This window comes from Cinclus cinclus, chromosome 4 (assembly GCF_963662255.1).
Source record: "Cinclus cinclus chromosome 4, bCinCin1.1, whole genome shotgun sequence".
Classification (NCBI taxonomy): Eukaryota; Metazoa; Chordata; class Aves; order Passeriformes; family Cinclidae; genus Cinclus; species Cinclus cinclus.
In genome coordinates, this window is record NC_085049.1 from 23,269,509 (window position 1) to 23,291,934 (window position 22,426).

At 42.4% G+C, this 22,426-nt stretch overlaps 1 protein-coding gene across 1 annotated transcript in view; it reads left to right on the forward strand.

Moving 5' to 3' along the window:
* Positions 1-2,385: 2,385 nt before the first annotated feature.
* Positions 2,386-22,426, forward strand: part of VWF (von Willebrand factor) — a 121,480-nt gene continuing 101,439 nt past the window's right edge. The window contains exons 1-7 of the mRNA XM_062490908.1: positions 2,386-2,415; positions 3,948-4,002; positions 4,541-4,699; positions 5,336-5,438; positions 5,528-5,736; positions 13,921-14,045; positions 21,295-21,511. Coding sequence (XP_062346892.1) covers positions 2,386-2,415; positions 3,948-4,002; positions 4,541-4,699; positions 5,336-5,438; positions 5,528-5,736; positions 13,921-14,045; positions 21,295-21,511 — 898 coding nt within the window. The remainder of the gene's footprint in view (positions 2,416-3,947; positions 4,003-4,540; positions 4,700-5,335; positions 5,439-5,527; positions 5,737-13,920; positions 14,046-21,294; positions 21,512-22,426) is intronic.

The window sequence follows — 22,426 nt, forward strand, 5'->3', positions numbered from 1 at the left end:
GGAAAAACACTGAAACATATCTTCTTGCAGATGGGGATAGGAGAAAGAAAACTGTCTAGTGTATTTTATTTTATTTGTATAATTTTTGTTGGTTTTTGTTTTAATCAAAAAGTAGGATTCTGGTGGCTAGCAGCAGTTGCTTAGAAAAAGAGAAGTATGAAATAAGTGTAACATTAAAGGATGAGATTTCTGCTTCTAATACACAGCAGGGTAAAGACTTTCTAAGCCAAAAGCTGTCTCTGATTCATCACTTGATCCCTGAGATCTGATCCCTGTGAGGCAGGGGCCCTTCATTAATTTGTCTGACTCCTTTTTGACAGTGTGACTTGTGCTGAGACCTTCCAGTTATGTGTTGTAAAGGCAGCCAACCCCCTGGGGATTTCACTGCTTGCTCCCAGCCTTTATCCTGGGAGGAGGAGCACTGATTTCCTACCTTCTCCGTGCTACTTGTGGTAGGATACACAAGGACCTTCAATAATTTATCTGATTTTCCAAGACTGGAAATTCCCTCTGTTTGCAGGAAAGTTGCTTCCTACCTCTGGTTGTAATTTTGTCTTTTCCCTTTTTTTTTTTTTTTTTTTTTTTTTTTTTTTTTTTTTTTTCGTATGTGTGTGTGTGGCATCGGAGGATGTGGCGTTTGGGGTTTCTGTTTGTTCCAGATGCCAGGAATACTTTGTTTAGATTGCATAAAATCAATCAGTGCAGTTTCCTGCAGAAATTAAGTGATCCTCATGCAAACACTTTGTCTGGGATGGAGTCCTTCAACTCAAACATACTTATAGCAGGGTCAGGACTTGTTGCATGCAACTTGGTATTTGAACAAAGCAATGAAAAACAGTATTATGAATAATCTTTCTCAGAAGTCCTTCCTGTGCTGTTTCCAAGAATGGACTATAGATTTTTCTTTTGGCAGCACTTCATAGCTGTTTATATGTTTTCTCCTGTGTCTCAAGTGTACTGTTTAGAAAATTACATGTCAGAACTGCCCAACCATCACTAAGCTTTGTGTAAGGGCAATGTACAATATCAATCAATAAATGCACTCTTTAATTACCATTTCCTTATTTTTTGGAGGAGAATAAACAGACAAGATGAAAGAAGTTTGTTCTTTATGTGTCTATCTCAATTAATTTTGTTTGTTATGTTCCCCAAGGTCGCTAACACACTTGAGAAGTGTTACAATGTCTGGCTTATCTGAATCAGCACTGTTCTTATTTTTAAGGAATTTTTCCAGGTGTTCTCACTCTACCTTCCTTATGTGCCAAACAAAAAGTTGTGAATCAAAGCCCTGCTGGATTTAGATTTGCCAGAGGAAGTTGCCAAATGAAGTGACTTATTTGGGGCTCAAGAAGTGAAAGGATTAGAACTGAGAAGATGACAAGAGACCATGGTGGTAGAAGATCTCACTCCCCCTATGCTGAATAGTGCTGGCATTCCCATAAGGAAAGGTTTAGGAAGCATCTCTCTGGGATCATTCATGTTCAGGCTCTCAGGGCTCGGAAGGACCTGTTGAGATGTGGCAGCTGGATCCAAGAGGAGAGAATGATTCCCAGTCACTGCAATGTGCTGCCTCCTGAGGCCTTTGTTAATCCTAGTAGTTACTGAAAATATGAGGAATGGGACATGGAAAGTTAAGTAACACTTGACAAACTCTGGTTTTTTTGTGAGTTTTTGCTCAGTGCTGTACACATGCCCATAAATTTGGTGTCCACTCTGCAAACAAGTCAGAGCAGGATTGTTGCCATGTGTTGTTCTAAAGGAGCATTTGAAGGATCAAATGCGTTGCTCTGATAGAAGGTGGCAAAATTCAGGTATTGATTACCATAAGTATTAATATTATCAAGATTTCTAGGTTGCACCTAGAGAATAAACTCCAGGGCACTGCTAGCTCTGAACTTTTCTTTCTTCTTTAAGGCTGTTGTTTAGGAAAAAAGAAAAATAAAAAAACCCCATTAGAATGTTTTAGAAAAAAAATAATGATTCTGTGGCCTTTGAGGTGTGGAGCATCCTACTATTCCTTTTGAATAACATTCTGTCAAATAAATATGCTGCCTGTTGGCTCAGCCAGTGAGATTTGTCACACATACACATGCGAAATGTATTTCAAAGACTTTATCTGTCAGTTTTTAAAACTATTTCCCCTCATTGTACCTTCCTGGCAATTAAGAGTGCCTGATTTCCACGATAGCAATTTAATCTATTGTCTTGAGAATCAGGCGGATGTGACGTCCCTGTTTTTATCTTTCCTCTTAAATGGACAAGAGTTCCTGGCTTGTACAAAAACAAGAGATTTCAGACCAAAGGCATTCCAGTTTTGACTTCTGAAGCACCAGGGGAACAATGGTGTTGTAGGCTAGAGGTGGAAACTGGAGGAGTTTCTTGCTCATGTGCAAGAGGAGTCTCGCACAGAAGAAGGTACATTCACTTCTAATTAAGCCGGTGATAAAACTGTAGAGGGTTTTGTACTGGCAGATCTTACTGGAGTGTATTCTGATTTGTTAGTGGCACCTGCTCTGTTAGAACTCAGGGAAACTCCATCTGCAGCTCAGAGTAGAGTGGGAGGTGGAAGGGGACGGATGGGAAGGGATTTACACCTTGCCTTTTTTCTCTGCCTGCTTTGTAAACAAAAAGGTTAACAAAGAACGGCAGTATCTGATTTATCACAATAACATTGTGCATGCACTAAAAATGCAGTAGCAAGTGTGTAATCTGAGAATAATAGTGCCTACTGTTATCTTCACCATTCTTTGTGGTGCCATTCCCATGCAGTTGCCTCTTCTGAGCTATGTTGCCTTATGTCAGCTTGGGATATGTAGCATTATGTTAGACTGAATTCTAGAATAGATCTTTCTTTTCCTGTTTTGTGTAAATAAGTCAAACTCAGTGTTTTTTGTGGCTGTGAGTTGGACCTACATAACTAACAGCAATAAGAAGTGTGTGTCTATACCTGAAATCTCAATATGTCTTTGCAAAATGCATTCTAGTCTTTAATTGGAGGATTCCTTTAGGAAAAGGTGTGTCTGCTCTGCTGGAATTAATGTATTAATTACTTTGGTATATTTAAGCCTCTTTAGTTGCTTTTATGATCACTGAAATTACTTCCCTTAGATGGAGCTCCCTGCAGCTTTCAGCCTTAACTGTTGATGTTGTGCCACAGAACCCATGTAGGTCACCATCTGCATGACCCTCCTATCCCATTATTAATTATTTTTAAAGGCCTGGTCATCCTGGAGGTAGTTTACAGGCATATGGAAAACAAAGGCTGACATTCTGGTTGTAGAAAGGAGGAAGTAATGCTAAAACTGATTTTGTTGAATGAAAATTTTCATCCTGGGTCTCTAGTCTCTGCACTATTGCCTCCCTTTGCTTCTTGCCCCTTATCTTGAGCATGTTATTACCCTGAAATCAGTGGATGATGTGGTTACAATGGTCTGCCAAGCAAACATGCTGGCTGGTGCAAAATCTGTATATTCTTTCTTTCCCTTTGTGGATGTTTGGGCAAGATGTTTGGGCACAAATCTTGTGCTGCAGAGGTACTGGAGCCAGCTTGGCTGAGCCAGTCTTGGGGGCTTCTTCACATCAGGCTGGCTGAGAAATTATGCTGTGCATTGCACACTTTGTGTGCAGGGTGTTAACTGAGGGGAATTAGGATACGTGTCTGTGTTGGGTTGTGTTTCCTGTAGAGGTAGCTCACTTCCCTGCCACAAGAAGTGAAAATGTGGGCAAAGAATAATTAATAACTTTCCTAGATTACCTAGCTGAAGCAGAATGGAGAGCAGCTGAATTGCCATGACTGTCTGCATGGAGTATGGCTTTCTGAAATGTTGCAGGACCTCAGTAATATTTTTTCTTTATAAAGAAGGGATAGAAAGTGTTGAGGAGTTGTGAAACAGGCTGTGTCTCAAACTAATACTATTCTAAACTGTCACTTTTTGATTCTTTAACAGATGTTCCTCTTGACAGTGCTGCAAACAAACCTGCTGCTGGCTACTGTAATCACAGGTAAGAAAACAGGTTTGGACTAGAATATATTTTCACAATTTTTTTTCTGTGAGCTATGAGGCCCCCGTCCCCTTTTTTTGTTGACTCATGGTTATTCTCACCATGCTGAAGGCATCAATAAAGTAATTCCTTTTGTCTCTTTACGTTGAACCAGACACTTGTGTTGAGTCCCAGACACTCCCTGAAGTCAGGGATGTTTGACTGAACAAGATATGGGGCTTTCCTAGTGCCCTATAGGCTTTAGTGGGGTTGCAGGCAGGCACAAATGAACACGACATTCCTTGAAGGATCAGGACTTTTACCCATGCAAGGCTGGGCCGGTGGAAATAAAGCAAAAAAAGGCATTTCAGTAGTGTGTGTAATAATAATAATAATAATAATAATAATAATAATAATAATAATAATAGCTGTGATCCTGTGGACTGCCATGCTAGACTTACAGTCTGCCTAGAAGCTACCATGACATCAGTGGGAATAAATTCCAGCAGAGAAAATTATTGCTTTAAATTGCAAATTAATGTTGTGTTTTGATACCCAGGGTTATCAGGTGCTTCACTTCAGGAGTCATCAGTTGCCCGTTGCAGCCTTTTTGGGAATGATCACATCAAAACGTTTGATGGTTCCTTGTACAATTTTGCTGGGGACTGCAGCTACCTCCTTGCTGGGGACTGTCACAAACACTCCTTCACACTCTTAGGTGAGTCTGAGCTGGGTTTAATCACTGGAGAAAAGGACAAAGAGTTGCCCTTTGTCAGATAGGATGGTCCACTGCACAGAAAGGATCTTGGTTGAGTTTTTGTTTTTTGTTTGTTTGTTTGTTTATGGGTTGCGTTGGGTTTTATGGGGTTTGTTTTGGAAAGTGGGATTACATCTGATGCTTCTGTTATCCCTTGGTAATGTAGCTCACACATAAATAAGATGCTGAGAAATAGGGATTTTATCACTATTCCTACTGAAAAGAAGTCCTTTACTAATTTTGAATTTTTCAGGGAGATGTGGCTGAGTTAAAGCTGAGTCCAGGAGTAAGAACTATACAACCTTTTAGAACTAATTTTATCTGTATTCTAAACCCCACTAGTAAGAAGAAAATCCCATCTTCTTGGAGGGTCTTGGAATTAGCATAGGCCTCTGCAGAGTTGTTCTTGGGAATGGAAGAGATTATATTTGTACCAAAATTGTACACGACTTTCCTACCAACTGCTTTGGTAGATGTTTTTATATTCACTAATAACTCTTCTGTGGTGGTCATAGTTTAGAATAAGTTTTAACTGACTACAAATTATCCTCGTGAGTCCCAGAACTAAGAGTATTTGGTTGTGTCTCATTTCCTCAGGTGATTACCAGGATGGGAACAAAGTTGGTTTCTCTGTCTATCTTGGAGAATATTTCAGTCTTCGCCTCTCTTTAGATGGAGTTGTGATGCAAGAAGAAAAAAGGTACCTGTAGGAACTATTATTCTAGCAGAAAACAACCTGATGGGTTTTGTGTGTCACATGCTGAGAATTTCCTGTTTTTTTCTCCACAGGGTTTCCATACCTTTTGCTTCCAATGGTATATTTATAGAGAAGGAGGCAGGTTATTATAAAATATCCAGTGATGAGCACGGCTTTGTGGTGAAGATTGATCCCAGTGGAAACATTCAGATACTCCTTCAAGAAAAGCACTATAATAAGACCTGTGGGTTGTGTGGCAATTTTAATAAATTCCTTGAAGATGACTTCAGAACTCGGGAAGGTAAAGTTACTCCTAACTGATTGTATTTTAATGGATACTCTGAACACTTTTCCTACTGGGTGATTCAACAAAGATATTGCTGATCCAGCAAAATGTTTCTGCAGAACCTGTCAGGTACCTCAACTTGGTGTACTGAAAAGCTGTCTAAGTCCTTTCATCTTCCTTTCTCCTGAAAAGAAATGGCTGTCACATCTCATTCCTGAGGAGAGCCTGGGCATCTGGACGTAGCATGTTTAGAAACCTGGAAACTTTTAAATGCAAAGATAAAGCTACAGGTTAATTTATATGGGGAGACTGGCTGGGAAGAAGGCCCCGCAGAAAAGCTGTGTCAAATACTCCTTGATTCAACTTCTAAATTTTAATGAATTGGCCAAGAGGTAGTAAGAATAGATACTGTTGCAACAGCAGAAGATTAACATCCTGCTGCTTGCAGCTTTGGTGTGGGATGTTGTTCTATAAAGGGGTTACGTTTTAATGACATTTCCCTGACTGTAAGGGCTGTGGGATTTGGAGTGCACCTTTATCACACCAATTCCTACTGAGAACAAGAGACAAGACTGCTTCTGCTGCTCAGTACACCTTTGTGTAAAGACTGAGTTTCTGAAAAGTCTTGAATGAAACTTTGAAGGCTTTGTCTTGATTTGTAGTATTTCAGAGTGTCTTTTAATTCTGAATGCTTACCAGAAGAGGAGAGGTTTGAATTAGGTAATATGTTAATATATTAGATTGATAATATGAAGTGTGCATGAAAAATAAATTATTCAGAAGATAGAAAGGGAGGTAAAGCAGCTTGGAAAGGAGCTTGGCAGTGCTCCAGAGATGTGTCCTGCTGGCACTCAGGATACATAAGCATAGTGCCAGTGTACAGAAAAAAAAAAAAGGAGATCTCATGGTGTGTTAAAATGATTAATCTGTCCTTCTGCAATGTAAACAATAAGAAACAAACTCTGGTGGCAGAACTGCTTGCCAGGGCTTGGATCCCTTGATGTCTGAATGAGATGAGATAGGAAGTTTAAGGCTTTTTCTTGAGACAGTAAATAGTAGTAAGGCTCTTAGAAAAAGCAGGAGCAAAAAAGGAGACTGTAATGCTTTGGATTGTTCAAATGTGGAAAAGGCTCCACAACTGCACATGTTTAAATGTGTTTCATGCTATATTTGTTTTACATGCTGGAGGCTGCATCTTCCCTCTTAAAAAAATGGTCCATTCACAGCCACAGATTTTGGAATGTAATGAAGTCCATAACAGGGTCTCTCCTTGGAGGAGCTGTAAAATAATAGAAGTGATCTCAGTGTCTCATACAGAAGGCACAGATTTCCTCATGTTTATTCACCTGTGTGGATACACAGATCTGTGATTCAACCTGAAGAATAGAACTATGTGTCAGCAATTCTGCCAGTTTTTCCAGTGATACAAAAGACCTTTCATTTAAACTAATTTAGAAGGAATTAGACTGAATTATGCTTGAATTTGTTGTATCAGTGAGGGACATCAGTACACCCACACACTGTCTCCTTGGCAGGTCTGCTGGTTCACTGGAGCGTTTTTTAACTTGCTCCAAGTAAATCAGATATAGAATAATTCAGATCATCTTTTTTTTTGTTTGTTTGTTTTTCTGATATACTGTTGAATCTAGCTTCCTGGTGGGGGGCAACACAAACAATTGGGAGAGGTAATATTCTTTAAACAGAAAAAGTAGGCAGTCTCTTGGAAGCCTGTGAAGCATTTTACCCTTCTATTTTCACTGAAGTTTTTAGCTGTTCTTCTTTCAGGCTGATTGAATTTCCTGAAGGCCAGCCTGGGCCTTCACATCCCAGGATGTGAGCTTGGTGTAAGGACTTAGTGATCAGAGGGCAGTGAAGGGTTACCTTAAAGTTGCCAGCAGACTGAACCATCCTGTTGGTGTGTCCATTGCTTCCTGTTAAAACCTGGAATTTATCAGATTGGAGCCTCAGTTCTAATAAATCAGATTTCTGGGATGGGTTTATATTGATAGGTGTGAAAATCATTGAGCTTCAGAATAACATGCAACGGAAACAAATGAAAATATGATTTTTCTGTATATTAGGGAAAGAAATGATTGTGGTTTAATAACAGAGTTAGTTTGATTTTTCCCTTAAGGGAGTGGAGTATGATATAGAACTGCATTGATTATATCTGGATTATTTTTAGGGTGGTGGTGAAAGAAGAGGCAAAGCACCTGCTCTGTGAGTGGATATTACCACTTACAGTGAGTAAATAAAGGAGGCATGAACAGAAGGGTGTTTAAAACTTAATGAGCACTGTAATTGCTTTTCTTTTCTCTTGATATATTTATACTCCTGTTCTATTATCTATTTAAACATGCTGTTGTCATGATGCTCTTATGACTCCTCCCTGTGTTTTTAGTGTGGAAATGGAGAACTGATGAGAATCTGATGAGAGAATAACACACACTGTTTCTGTGTACACTATGGATGTTCAGCTATTGAGGTCCTGGAGCTCTGAATGATGAGAAGAAAACTGATATGCTGGTAAATTAACACTGGTGTGACCGAGCTTTGAAGGCCATAGGTGTTAGTTCTTGAACCCCCAAAAAAGCCATTCCAGTAGGTTTTAGAGTTCACAGAATATCCTGAGTTGAGAGGGACCCACAAGGATCAGCACAGGACACCCCAACAATCCCACCACACTGTCCAAACACTCCTGGAGCTCTGGCAGCCTTGGGGCTACGACCATTCCCTGGGGAGCCTGTTCAGTGCCCAACACCCTCTGCAGGAAGAACCTTTTCCCAAAGTTGCAGACACACTGTCCTTCAGACAGGCTGGAGTGCTGAGTCACTGCCATTGACATGGTTCCTACAACAGCACATCCTATGGAAAAGTGCTCATGTCCTGTCCAAACTGACAAACAACATTGATTTTATTCTATGGGCTTGCTTGTTTATTGGATATGGAAGCAAAACCAAGCCAAACCTTGAGAGTTCGTTCTCACATTTTATGCATAACTAAAATATAAAAAGAAATGTCTTGGAAGCTTTCTAGGGTTTTTGTTTAGTCTTTTGTCTGTTTTTCTCCTAGACCCTAACAAAGAGTTTCCCCTCTGCTTTTTCTTGCCAGATAAGGTCTGGTCCTTTAGGGCCATTTTGTGAAGGCTTCTGAGACTTGCCAGTTGAACAGGCTCTGCATTCTGACCTCAGCATGCACTTCTAGCTGGTTGCCAGCCTTTGTTCATGTCCAAAACATGAAGCTTGGTTCTTTCTAGATGCTCAGATACCTGTTTGGCCACCTTCAGCCCATGGCTGTGACCATTCTGACCATTGTCACAAGCATTTTACCACTGGGGATTGAGAGCATAGGCCAGAGGAGGTGACTTATATAGTATGACAGAGGAAATCTGATGCAGCACAGACAATTTGATCCTGGAAGCTCCTCAGGATGTGCACACAGGACCAAGTTGGTGATTCTCCTTAGCCCTGCAGCATGTGAGTGGTCTCAGGGAGTGTTCTTTCCCTGCAGAAATGGTGAGGGAGTTCCTCCACAGTGAGTGAGGCTGCAGCACAAAGCTGCCAGAGCTTATCCAGGTACCTGCAGCCTCTGTCTGTGCCTCATACTCTTAGCACAGGATCATTGAGGCTGGAAAAAACCTCCAAGATAAAGTCCAAACTTTGGCCAAGCACCACCTTGTCAACTAAACTGGGGCAGTAAGTGCCACATCCAGCCTTTTCTTTGATCTCTTACTGCTCAACAGATCATTTAAATCCAATGCAGGGATGCCACTCCATCATTTTGTTATTTGTGCATACCACACACACTTAGTATAGTGGAAGGAAAAAAAAAATCCCAGCCCAAATTCATCCAGTATCCCATTATTTTTTTCTTGGCACTGGCAGGAAGCAGGTTTCTGGGAATCTGGTATACAAATTACAAAGGTGTTTATGATGAAACAATACCCATGGAGAATTGTGGATAAAGCCTGCTCCAGCTGCGAGCAACACCCTCCAGCCTTAAGCTCCTGAAATACAGAATATATGATGAATATATATATTCACGGGAGAGTCAATAAAGGTTAAACACATAGAAGCAGGCAATATCTTCAAGGAACAATCTGCTATGTCAGGTAATGATTTAATTTCAGAAGTAGTGTAGATGTATATGACTGAATATGTGACTTCTCAGCGGGTGGTACCTGGCACCAGAAGATTTTAAAGCACATTCCAAACTCACAGTGATAGCAGTGCAGATAATAAATATTTGGCTTGCCTAAGAAAGTAAACCAAGTTTAGGTCATTCTGAAATACAAATTTCTTGGCATTTTAAAGGAAATCAATAATTTGATTTTAGGCAAGTTGAACATGTCTGTTTAGGCTAAGTCAGTAATCCCATTTTCTTGCATTTTCAATTAGAAGCAAAGGGAATAGATTCCCAAGGGAATTATAAATGGTACAGGTGAAGATGACTTGTGTTGAGGCTGTCTTTGTTCTAGGGCATTCATCTGAGATGCCAGCAGCCTGCATTCTTAACCTCTGTGCTTTATTCAGGGTCTGGCATTGAAGTGGGACATTTCTGTTGTGAGGAGTGTGGCTGCATCACTAGGCTGCAGAGTTTTGGTGATGGCTCTTTCCCTCTTGTGTTCAATATTACTGATTTTATATTCACTGAGCTGGAGAGGGCAGGAAAGATTTCAAAGCCCGTGACTTTGCTATTTAATATCATTAATTTGATGCAAACTATGGATCAATTCTGGGGCAGCCTTACCAACAGTTTTGGTTGTCTGGAATCATGTAAAACTGTAAAAAATGCCTCCAAAACAACAAACAAAAAACCCCTCTACCCTCACCACTTCTTCCCCCCCATCACTGCTTGATAAATAGCCAACATGTGAAAGTTGGTTATTTACCAACTGAGACTCTATTTACCAGTTAAGACTCACAGGACTGTAGTGTCTTGACCAAATTCTTGCATTTATTTTGTAAATGAGTTAACAGAGCCTGGCAGAGTTATCTGATGGGTGTGTGGCCTTATGGAAAATCTGCAGGAGGCCCAGGGAGGGAAGTCAGGGCTCCTGCTTCCCAATGGGTGCCTAGAGCATGAGGGGGTTATTCCTGATGCTTTGCTTGCCTGACCATCAGTGTCGAAGTAAACAAGCTGGTGCCAGTTTCAGATTTCAGAAGGAACTGGTGAGTGGAGCCTCAGATAATCATGGTGAACAAGGATTTTGCTGTGGAGAGTGGCCATCACCAATCTGAAAATCTTTCTGGAGGGAGACAGATGTGAGGGCAGCAATTGGAGCACGAAGGCATAGTCCAGTAGGACACCCCTGGAGACCCTGCCTGCTGCTCGGGTGGTGGGGGAGTGGCCCTCTCCTCAAAGACCTCTGCAAGGTCATGGGGACTGTGATGTTTCTGGGATGTTAGGAGCAGGTGGGATTTGTGTTGTCCCTTAATACCTGAGTCCTGAACCCATCTTACATGCTAAAAGGAGATTCTACCCATGATGGCTGCCTGGGTGTCTTGAGTTTTAAGCAGCCAGTTTACCTGCTGGGATCTGTACTGTGCTCCATATCAGGCACCCCTTCTCCAAGCACTTGTGTCCAAATCCTTTGTTTCATTATGTTTTGTGACAATTTCTATTTTCAACACATTTCCTGCAAGTCTTAGGCAAAACTAGTGCTTTATCAAAAGTCCCACCCAGGCTGCATGGAGGGTTTCTGGGTGTAGGTCTCTGATGAACCCTATGAGGGAGTGGTTTCTGCAAAATCTTGGGTGCTTCCAGGAAGAAGAGGTGACCACAGAAGAGACAGAAGGCAAAAAAACCCTGTGCTGTGCAAGAGACAAGGGCAGTCCTGCTGTGTGGTGGGATTGCAGGGCCAGATTATGTTGACAGCATCACCTGCCCGCTTAAACGCCAGATTATTTTTTAGGCTGTTGTGTTGTCCCTTCCACCGCCTTTCCCCTTCTCCCTTCTCGAGTTGGTCAGCAGAAGGAAATGGAGGTGTCAGGTGGGAAAAGCAGGGGCGTTGGCAGCTGCTCTTTACCCAGAGCAGTCAGATGTACCAGAGATATTTCTCCCTCCCTGCTTTTCTTCCTGAAGCAGTATCAAATAAGTGAAGTATTTAGGTTGGAAAAGGTATCCAAGATCATAAAGTCCAACCTTTAAGCAATCTGCACCTTGTCAACTAAACTAGAGCACTGAGTGCCACGTTCAGTCATTCCTTAAGCGCTTAGAGAGGGGGTGAGTCCACTACCCTGCTCAGCAGCCTGTTTCAACTCTTGATAATCCTCTCCATGAAGAAATTCTTCCTGGTGTCCAACCTGAACCTCCCCTGGCACAGCTCGAGGCTGTTTTCTCCTGTCCTGTCCCTGTTCCCTGGGAGCAGAGCCTGACCCCCCCCAGCTGTCCCCTCCTGTCAGGGAGTTGTGCAGAGCCACAAGGTCCCCCCTGAGTCTCCTTTTCTCCAGGTTGAGCCCCTTTCCCAGCTCCCTCAGCTGCTCCTCACATGACTGACTCTCCAGACCTTTCACTTACTTGAAGTGTGAGTCATAGAATACAGCAAACAAAGCTTTTCATAAAAGAACTGCATAAGAGGTGCAACTTTACAAGCATCACAGAAAAAAAAGGAGAGAAATTAAAAAAACAAGTGACCAGTATTTTAGAGACAACAGTTGTCCTGACCTTCAAATTTTAGCCTGTGGGTGAAGGAGCCCCCAGGGGTGGCTGCCAGCATGACTCCTGGCATGGATGTGCAGCCAGGACTGGAGAAACACTGCTTCAGAGCAGAGCCCAGCTCCTGTTTCACACCTGCTAGAGCAAGGCTGCCTTACTGCAAACAAAAGGGAATTTGGCACCTTGCTCCTCCTCAGGCTGGCTTGCACTGCTGCTTTAATGTTTATAATATGTGGTAAGATAAAGGGTTGTGTTCTTGTTGCTATATTTTGTTTCTTGTGCCAAGTCCTGGCTGCATAGGTGAAAGTTTTGTGTCTTTTATCCCTTTCCATGGGAGTCTTCTTCCTTTGATATCTGCTGTTGGCCTAATATATGCTATCTTTTAAAACCCCTAATTTCTAGTTTACAAAAAAAGTCTGCAGATCTTAATACCTCTGCTGTAGCATTCTCAGTGCAGTTTTCATGAATACCCTGTAGTTTAAGAAGAGTTTTAGCACTCTGTATATTCCTTGTGTTTGTACTAAACAGGGAGCTCATTGGAATCTTTATCTATACATGCATATATTATTATATATTCTATAGGTATATTTGGGAAGAGTTTCTTTTGGTTTTCAGATAACAGCCAGGCTTGTATTTCAATATATCCTCTGCATAAGGTCTTGGGAATGCATTAACACTGACAGTTGATGTTCTCACAGGCACCACAATGGGGTTTTAAAAAGCAACTGAGGGTCACAAAATTTAGTAGCAGGTATTCACAATAGGAAGCAGAGATAGTCCTGGAACAAGCAAGGCCATGGGTGGCAAAAGAGGGTGGAGGAAACATTCCCTCTCTGGGAGGGTCCCCCTACTCATAAGGATGGAGCAAGAACAGCAGAGAGGTGGTTTACATCTCTCGGGAAGTCACAGCCATACAAACTCGTTCAGCTTTGCTTTTATGCAAAATAAATGCAAATCTTGCTAAGCCTGGGTCAGGAGCTGCTTGTCCTGGGACAGAGGAGTGTGTTTCAGGACACCTTACCCAGAGAGAGGATGGGCCCAAACCATGATGATGCATGTTAAACTTCTTAGCACACAATGTTTAGTTTTGGACAGGAGAAAAATCAAGACTAGCTGGGATCAAGGGTGCTGATGCTTTTTGCAGTTAGGGAAAGCTGCTGGGTTTGTTTGAGACTCTAATATATTTTGTGTTTTATTGACAATTTTTAAGTGGTAGGATGTGTACTTTGGTTTCTGCAGATTGTAGCTGACCAGCAGCAACTCCTACAATGTTCGTGCAGGTGTGAGAGAGGTGGGAGCTGCCTTCTGCAGGCTTCAGTCTGTCCTTGAGCTTAGAGACATCCTTAGCAGAAGTAAATCCCTATCACTGATAGTGGCTTTCCTGCAGTCAATCAGTTTGGAATAAAAATCCATTTGATACAACAATTTTTATTTTTAAAGGGAGCTTTCTGCAGACTGTCACCTTAATAGCAGCCAATAATGCCCACTTGTTGCTAAAACCCCTCAAACAGCCATGTTGCTTCTCCTCTTCTTTATTCCCAGGGACCCTGGTGGGGAACAGTTATGATTTTGCCAACTCCTGGGCTTTGCACAGTGAAAACAAGCGCTGCAAGAGGGTGCAGACTCCGAGCAACACCTGCAACATTTCATCTGATATGGCAGAGAAGGTTGGTGCTGCGAGATGCCATTCTGGTTTCAGTCCTCCCCTACCTGAAAGGCAACTTGCCTGCCCTTTGGCAGGAGAACAGAAATCACACAGCATTCTGATTTGGAAAGGGCCCACAAAGATCACCGAGTCCAACTCCTGGCCCTATACAGGACAGCCCCAAAATCCCACTCTGTGCATCCCTGGGAACATTGTTCAAATGGTCCTGGAGCTCTGGCAGCCTCGGGGCTGTGACCATCCCCAGGGGAGTTGGGCAGTGCCCAACACCCTCTGGGGGAAGAACCTTTCCCTGATATCCAGCCTAAACCTGCAGCATATCTATCTATCTGTCTATCTATCTATCTATCTATCTATCTATCTATCTATCTATCTATCTACAACAACAGCTTGTTTGAGGCTGAAGTGTGACTTACTGCCAAAGAAATGATGATGTTACTGGGGAAAGGTGTGTTTCAGTGATTCCTGTGGAATGAGACAGTTAATTCCTGTTATAATTGTGCCAGCAGGGAAGCATCAGTTCTGAAGGCTCTCTGGGCACTGCCTCCCTAAATGGTATTTGTGGTATTTGTGAATGTGTTGCAGTTTATATACTTGAGTCAGCAGAGGAGGGAGGCACTCCAGCCAGGCTGTTTTTGACAGAGGAGATGTTTCTCTGTTGGTGTTCCAAAAGCTCTGTGCTACCAGGCTATTTCCCTTCCCAGGAGGAAGTTACTTCAGCTACATGTACAGATAGTACATGTACAGATAGTACAGATAGCCAATTTATTGAAGAAACATGGAACTGTTTGCCTTGGCCAACTCTGTGACCCCCTTTGCTGCATCAACCTTTTTCATCTTGTTATTTCTGATTCCAAACAAGTTTCTTGTTTCCTTTAGACAGGGTGTGGATGCAGGCAGATGGTCACTAGCTCAGGGAAGAAAGTAGCTTGGAGTATTTGCTGAAGCATGTGGTGTTAAGAGGTTATGACTGCCATGGTAAATTCAGCCTTCATCCCTTGAGAGAGTTACAGCTGATTCCATGTACTCTGTTGTACATCAGAATGATTTCCTTGGTGCCAGGTTTAGATTTATACCAGAGTAACTGAGGCCAAAATGTAGTTGTTCATTTCTAGACCCAAACAGTTTCTCAAGAGTAGAACTAGCACTTGCTAGAATATATCTGCTCTCCAGCTACCCTGAGTGCTGGCTTCCTAGCTAATTGGAAAAGGCTAACTGAGAGTTGGACAAGTTGCAAAGTTCTGACTCTTTATACTTCCATTCAGCTTTTGGATGGGGATGCTTCAGATGTGTTGTGAAATTCAGTGAAGGATGCTCGTGGCCCTCAGCACTTCTGCCTCACTACTTGCAAAACTGGATGAGGAACTACAGTAGTGATTTCAGGCTGGAAATCTTTAGGTGATGTTTCTTGCTTGGGCAGAGGTGATATGTGTGGGGTGTCTCTGTCATGGCTGGGGCAGACTGAACACCTGACTTGAGTAAAGGTGTGTGATACTAAGCACCAAAGCATGAGGGGTTTCATCTTGGCTGAGGCTTTTTTAGGGACAGGGCTGCTCAACAGGACAGGGAGCTGCTGGAGCCAGTCCAGAGCAGGGACACCAAGGGGATCAGAGGGATGGAGCAGCTCTGCTGTGAGGAAAGGCTGAGGGAATTTGGATTGTTTAGCCTGGAGAAGAGATGGCTTTGGGGTGACCTCATTGTGGCCTTCCAGTGCCTGAAGGGAAAGATGGAGAGAAACTCTTGACAAGGGCCTGGAGTGACAGGACAAGGGGCAATGGCTTCACACTGACAGAGAGCAGAGTTAGATTGGATATTGGGAATAAATTGTTCCCTGTGAGGGTGGTGAGGCCCTGGCACAGGTTTCCCAGAGAAGCTGTGGCTGCCCCATCCCTGGAGGTGTTCCAGGCCAGGTTGGATGGGGCTCTGAACAACCTGGGATAGTGGAAGGTTTCCCTGCCCATGGCAGGGGGATGGAACTGGATGATCTTTAAGGTCCCTTCCAACCCAAACCAGTCTATGATTCCTTAAACCTGGTTACAGCTCTTGTGACTGGTTGTGGTCCCTGGAATTTTATCTGTTCAGATAAATTTAATGTTTAGAAAGTGTCATCACTGCAGCTGAGTTTGGGGAGTGGCATGCAGGATGAAAACCAGTCTGATGGGTCGAGCACAACTGATTTGGGTTTTATGCAGATGCTGTTAAATATTGATGCTTTATGAATAAAGTTTTCTTTCCCACACACGGAATGAAATTATATTCTCTCTCATGTGAGTTCGTAAGCTCACAGCATTTAACATTGCCTTAATTTATTCACTGTGCAAGAATAAACACAGCACTATTAATAGAAGTCTGGCCAAACAAGTGCCTGCTGAAGAATGTAGGGCTCTTTAATAGGGTGCTTTATTTGCTTGCCTCAGCTTCAGAAATATAAATCTCCTTGGTCTCCCAGCCTCCCTCCCTGCCAGGCAGTCAGCCGTTAGGTGAACAGCTCTGCTTCAAGGCACTCCTCCCACCCCTGTGCCCCTACACTGGGGAGGTCTGTGGTTTTCTTTACCCTCTCTGTCCACACCCCTCCCTGGCCAACAGCATCCTTGGAGAGATGGCTTCTGGCTTCTTTCAGCAGGAATTGTAGTGACACAATGAGGGGAATGGCTTCACACTGACAGAGAGCAGGGTTAGATTGGATATTGGGAAGAAATTGTTCCCTGTGAGGGTGCTGAGGCCCTGGCACAGGGTGCCCAGAGCAGCTGTGGCTGCCCCATCCCTGGAAGTGTTCCAGGCCAGGTTGGATGGGGCTCTGAGCAACCTGGGCTAGTGGAAGGTGTCCCTGTCCATGGCAGGGAGTGGGAATGAGATGAGCTTTGAGGTCCATTCCAATCCAAACCATTGTGTGATTTTGTGCAGTGGAATCAGAAAACTCTGCTGCTCCTTTACCTTCAAATCCTAAAAAATGTTGAAAAATATTTTTTGAAGTCTTTGTCTTGTTTAATGGCTCTGTTTGTGAGCTGAAAAGGTTTGAAGCAGATCACACTCCTACCCCCAGTGTTGCCAGGGCCTTTCCCTGCCCTCCACCTCTAAAACATACACGTTTAGTGTGATTGCCTGCCTTGCCTCAGGATCCAGAGAGCATTCCAAACTGGGCAGTGTTAGAGGGAGGAAGAAAGCCTATCATGCCCTGCCCTCTGCAGCTGGTGTTTAGTTACCAAAAAGCAGCCTCGCTGCTTTGTCTGGTCCATTTTTTTCACTGGTTTAGGCTGTTCAGCAAAGTTCTTCAATTTAACAGGCTCTAGGATGACCAACAGCATGGGTAACATGGATCTGAAAGTATAAATGGGTGATCTGGAACACTATAGCAACAAGGCAGCCTTGAAAACAAAAATATGTCTCATTTAAAGCATTGCAATTGATTCTTGTGTTCTTATACGTAACCTTTATTCCCTAGATTTCACTTCCAATAGAAACAGAGGCCAGCAGTCACTGTATTGTTTCCTTTTTTCTTCTCTTATAAGGAAATCATACCTATAGTGTGTTAGATGTGAAAATTATTGAAATTAAAATTCAGCTAATTTCTGCTTTTGCTGAAATTCAGCTGTTACTGCAGTTGGTAAGAAACAGTTTCCCCATTATCCCATAGAATACTTCCATATGTAATAAAGAGATAGCATTCATTCCCAGATCTGAAAACAAGTAGAAATTTTCAGCTTTAGACCATAATTTGCTATGCTGGGGTCAGAGGCAGGTCCAGCAAAGGTCCAGAGGTCCAGCCCTGTCCCTGGAAGTGTTCAAGGCCAGGTTAGGTGGGGTTTGGAGCAACCTGGTCTAGTGGAAGGTGTTCCTACCCATGGCAGGGGATTGGACTAAAGGCTCTTTAATGTCCCTTCCAACCCAAATCATTCTATACAATATAATAATGCATTACGTGGGTAAAAAGGAGGCCCACTGTATCTAAAAATCTCATTTTTCTTCTTCAGATTAATCAGCATTCAAGGGAAGCAATTTCTTTTAGTTGCTACTTAGTCTGCTCAAACATACAGCCAGTGTTTGGTGTATTAAGCATTCTGGGTTTGGATGCTTTTAATTGGGAAAGATGGGAGATCTTTTTCTATGAAATATATTTTCTGAAAAACTATACCCAGTTATGGCACCAAAATATACCCTTCCTGAGTGCTCTGGAGAAACCCTATCTGCACACCATAGGCTTCAAATTCGAGGGAACTAGAGGGTGTCCTTGATTTCTTCTGTTATTTTTTAGGTTCTCTCTCTTTAGTGATAATTGTTAAGCTGTAAACAAATTCAGTTCATGCAGCAGCAGAAGGAAATGCCACAAAAATGGGAAGAATGTACAAAATTCCACCTCCAGCTCTGTGTGGTGGGCCTGGGGCAGAAAGAAGGTCAGCAAGTTTTGTGGTTGCTGAGGGTTGCCAGTGCCAGGACCCCGCCAACCTATTTAAAGAAACATTTAAAATAGTGCTTGTGCAGAAGGGAAGGGAGAAATTTTGTGACCTTCACTTGCTTTTTAGATACTGCAGTCAGTCATGCTAATTTTAATCTTGCAGCCACCTTTACCCTAAGCACTGTTTCAGCCTGAGGCTTCACTCTCCACTCTGTTTGGTTTAAATATTTCTTTCTGTGGAGCGGCTTCCCTGAGCAGGAATGTTACAGCAGTGGCTGAGGCTGCCAATATCTAATACCACTGTCCTCTAAAGTAAAGAATAAGGACCTCTCTTAGTCCAGCCTGACCAGTGAGTTTTAAAGAAAGGAAGAAATAAAAATAAAAATAATTTGCAGAACGGTTAAAGATGGAAAGGGTCACTGAATCCAATTCCCTGCTTCAAACAGGGCCATCCTAGTTCAGCTGCTCAAGTCCTTGTCCACTCACATTTTGGAGGTCTCCAAGGGTGGTGGTTCCATACCCTCTCTTTGACCACCCTCATGGTGAATTTTGTTTTTGTTGTTGTTGTTTGTATCTATTTGAATTTACCCATATTTCAGCTTATTTGTCATGATAATTGAGATATGTCTGAAAGATGGGAAAATTTCAGCTATAATTTTTTGTGTAAAGTCACTGGAAAATCTGATGAAATCTGAATGGCAAGAAAACCTTTACATACAGAAAATGAACTGTTTGTTGCCTTTCAACATGTATCACTTCGTTTCTAGGTAATCAGCTGGAGTTCAGCCTTTAGTTATGCTGTTAGTGAACAAATCCAAGACCAAAAACTAGAGGAAAAATGGGTTAATTGTTTTTGGTGTGTAATGTCCTTTATTTTTTTAAATCACTTTCCCATCTAAAGTGCGTCTTTTAGTGGAATATACAGTTTGAGTTTTGCTGTTTCAGTTGACTTAACAGGCTGTTACCTCAACAAACTTCATTAGCTCAGCCCCTAAATAGGATTGTTGCATATACTGGTTTTCTGCTGCACTTGATACTATCTGGATCGAGGCTTTGGTCCAGGAGTTGCTGTACTGCTCCATCCTCTGAATGACTCTGTGCTCACTTTTGATTTCATCAGTTTCATCTCTAAGCACTGCTTTAATAGCTTTTTTGGCTGCTTCTGTTGTTGTTACTTCCACCCTTAGGGCACTTTTTCAACTTTTTTTGTAATTCTCTGAGTCTTAGAGCAGCACCAACCACCATTTATGTATTTCCTTCTCTCCCCCCCCCACCCCCCAGCCTTTTTGTTTCTTTTCCATCTGATTTAGCATGTTGGGTGCTGTCAGGGCATCAGAATTATCCCAGGCCAGAGATGAATTTCTGATTTTCGCCATGTCCAGCTCTCAGTTATCACTGTTTTGAGTTCCCTGAGTCCTTTCCCAGAAAGCTCAAAACCTCTTTGCACATATTCCCTGAGCCCTTTGCTAAACTTGGAATATGTTCCCAATGGACTAGACATTTCTGGTTGGTTTGTTTTCATAAGTAAGAAATTCTGTCTTGGCTCAGACATGTACTAGCTTGAGTTTATCACCTGAACAAAACACCCTTTAGCTAAAATAAAAAGGTACTTTCTACTCAGCAGTTCTTTTTATGCAGGCACCACAACTGCCATTCAGGGAAGACATCCTGATTTTTTTCCTGTGGGGTGTTTTTTGCTCTCCAGTTTTCATCTTCCAGAAAATGAGAAAACAAGATGCTTTTAAATTTTATTTTTTTTTTTCACAGCAGCTTGTATGTGCTGTCACCTCAGATAACATGTGAAGTTTTTTAGAAGTAATGAATTGCAACTGTGAACCACTCTGAAGCATATGCCCCCACCCACCACTGAGTATAACACCTGCAAAATACACCATGGTTACATTTGCTTACATAAAACACTGACAAATAAGTAGAAGAAAGTTATGTTTCCACTCGTTGTTGTTCTGGGCTTGTATCAGAAAATCGGGGTTTTTTACTTACCTAAACTCAGTGCCATCCTTTCAGAAAGTTGCACTGAGTACCTCAGACTCATTGAACTGAGACATATGTGCACAAGAGAGTTTATCTGGGAGCCTCCCTTGGAGCACTTAATCATAAGTTTTCCTTAGGTTTTGTTTCACATACAATTAAGTTCTTCTTAGGTTTCTGCTGTCTGAAATAAGAGGTCTTGATACCCTCCTCCCATCTCCCTGTGCTGTCCTCCCCTCACACTAGCTGTCACCATGCTGATTTCACTCAGGAGAAGAGTAGAACAAATTGCTTTTCTTCCCTGGGCTATTGTTCTCCTATTTATCTGAGTTAAATTGACCTGTTGTGCTTTGGACAAGCCAGCAGGAGTGATGGGAACGTGTGGCCAGAAGTGGAAAACAAATTTCATTCCCGGGATTTCAGTCAGACTCAGTCTTTCCCTCTGACACCTGCTCTGGTCGCTTGTTATCCAAAAGATTGGTTGTTTTTCTTCCTACGTACCTCAGTTACCCTCTGTTGCTGTGTGCATCTTCCTGGGAATCCAGGTACCTTCCAGTTCTTTTTTGGGAAGCCAGAGGAGGCAGAATGCCTGCGTCCTTTTGCATGTTTCTGTGTGAAACATCCCTTATGTGAGGCTCCATTCTATAATGATCAGTATATTAATGTATCCATTGATGTGGTGAATAAATGGGTAGAGCTCACTGTTAGCTCTTGACTATTATTAACTGCCTGGTGGTGTTAAATAAGAGCTGTGATGTTCAACAACAGTGGTCATGGTGTGTTTGGAAAAGTTGAGTTTTCCTTTCCCATAGGAAGTAATTTTGTCCCCTTTGTTCTCTCTCTGTCCCTTTGCTCCTCACTTCTCGTGCAGGATGTCCTGGAAACCTGCCAGCTGCTGAGCACATCTCTGACCTTCTCCCGGTGCCACCATCGGGTGGATGCTGAGCCGTACATCAGCCTCTGTGAAAGGGACATCTGTGCTTGTCCCCAGGGTGTGGACTGTCACTGCCCTGCCTTCCTGGAGTACGCCCGGAGCTGCGCTCACCAGGGAGTGATTTTGGAGGGCTGGCCTGAAGAGAGCTCGTGCAGTAAGCTGGCAGATTTATTCCTAGGCTGCTCATCCCCAGTAAGATCATGCCTGTCTTGCAGATTTATGTCCTGCAGCTAAAAGCAGCTGGAGTGTTTTTTTAGGAAGTTGGTTCATTTATAGGAAGAGCCTTTGCTCACTCCCCCTTGCAACTCTCCATCTCCCACCTTCTTCTAGAAGCTTTTGTCCCCAAGGCAATATTATTTGAATTGTATATAAAGAAGATCCTGAGCTGTTAAATGTCCCATCACAGTGTACACAGGCAGTGAAGGCTTATTTGATGCACAGAAGTATAGACAAGGACGTTTAGGTGCTATTTCACATAGGGTTCAGATGTATGGCATTTTCCAGTCTGTACTTTTAAGTCAGGATCTTTGTGAAATGCCTTCTAACATTTTTGCATGAAGACAATTGTTTCACCCTTTATTTGCTTGAATCAATTGCCTTGAAGTTGAGATGTTGCCTTTTCTAAGCCAATTTTTTGTTAGAGATCCTGATTGCATTTGCAATCCAACTGCTGCCCAGTTCAAATTTATTAGCCCAATTTTGCTCAGTTCAGAGGTCCTAATTGCATCTGTGCTAAGGTTTTGCATCAAGGAAGTGCACAGACTGACTGAAATGGATTGTGGAAAAGTCATGTTTGCACCAACTGCTGATACCTCCACTGGAGAATGGTGGTTTAATACAGAGCATTAAAAAAAATAAAAAAATAAAAAAATAAATCCACTAGTATCATATTCTCGGTGATTTTTCTCATGTATTTTTTGTTATGAGGAAGGACAATATCCTTGGCATATGTGTGCAAATTGATTTCATGGGGTAAACTAATTTGTACTGACAACACATGGTTCTCTGGTAAAGATATTCTGCTATTGGCCTCTGAAGCAAACTTTGCCTTCAGACTGTGGTTAGGGCA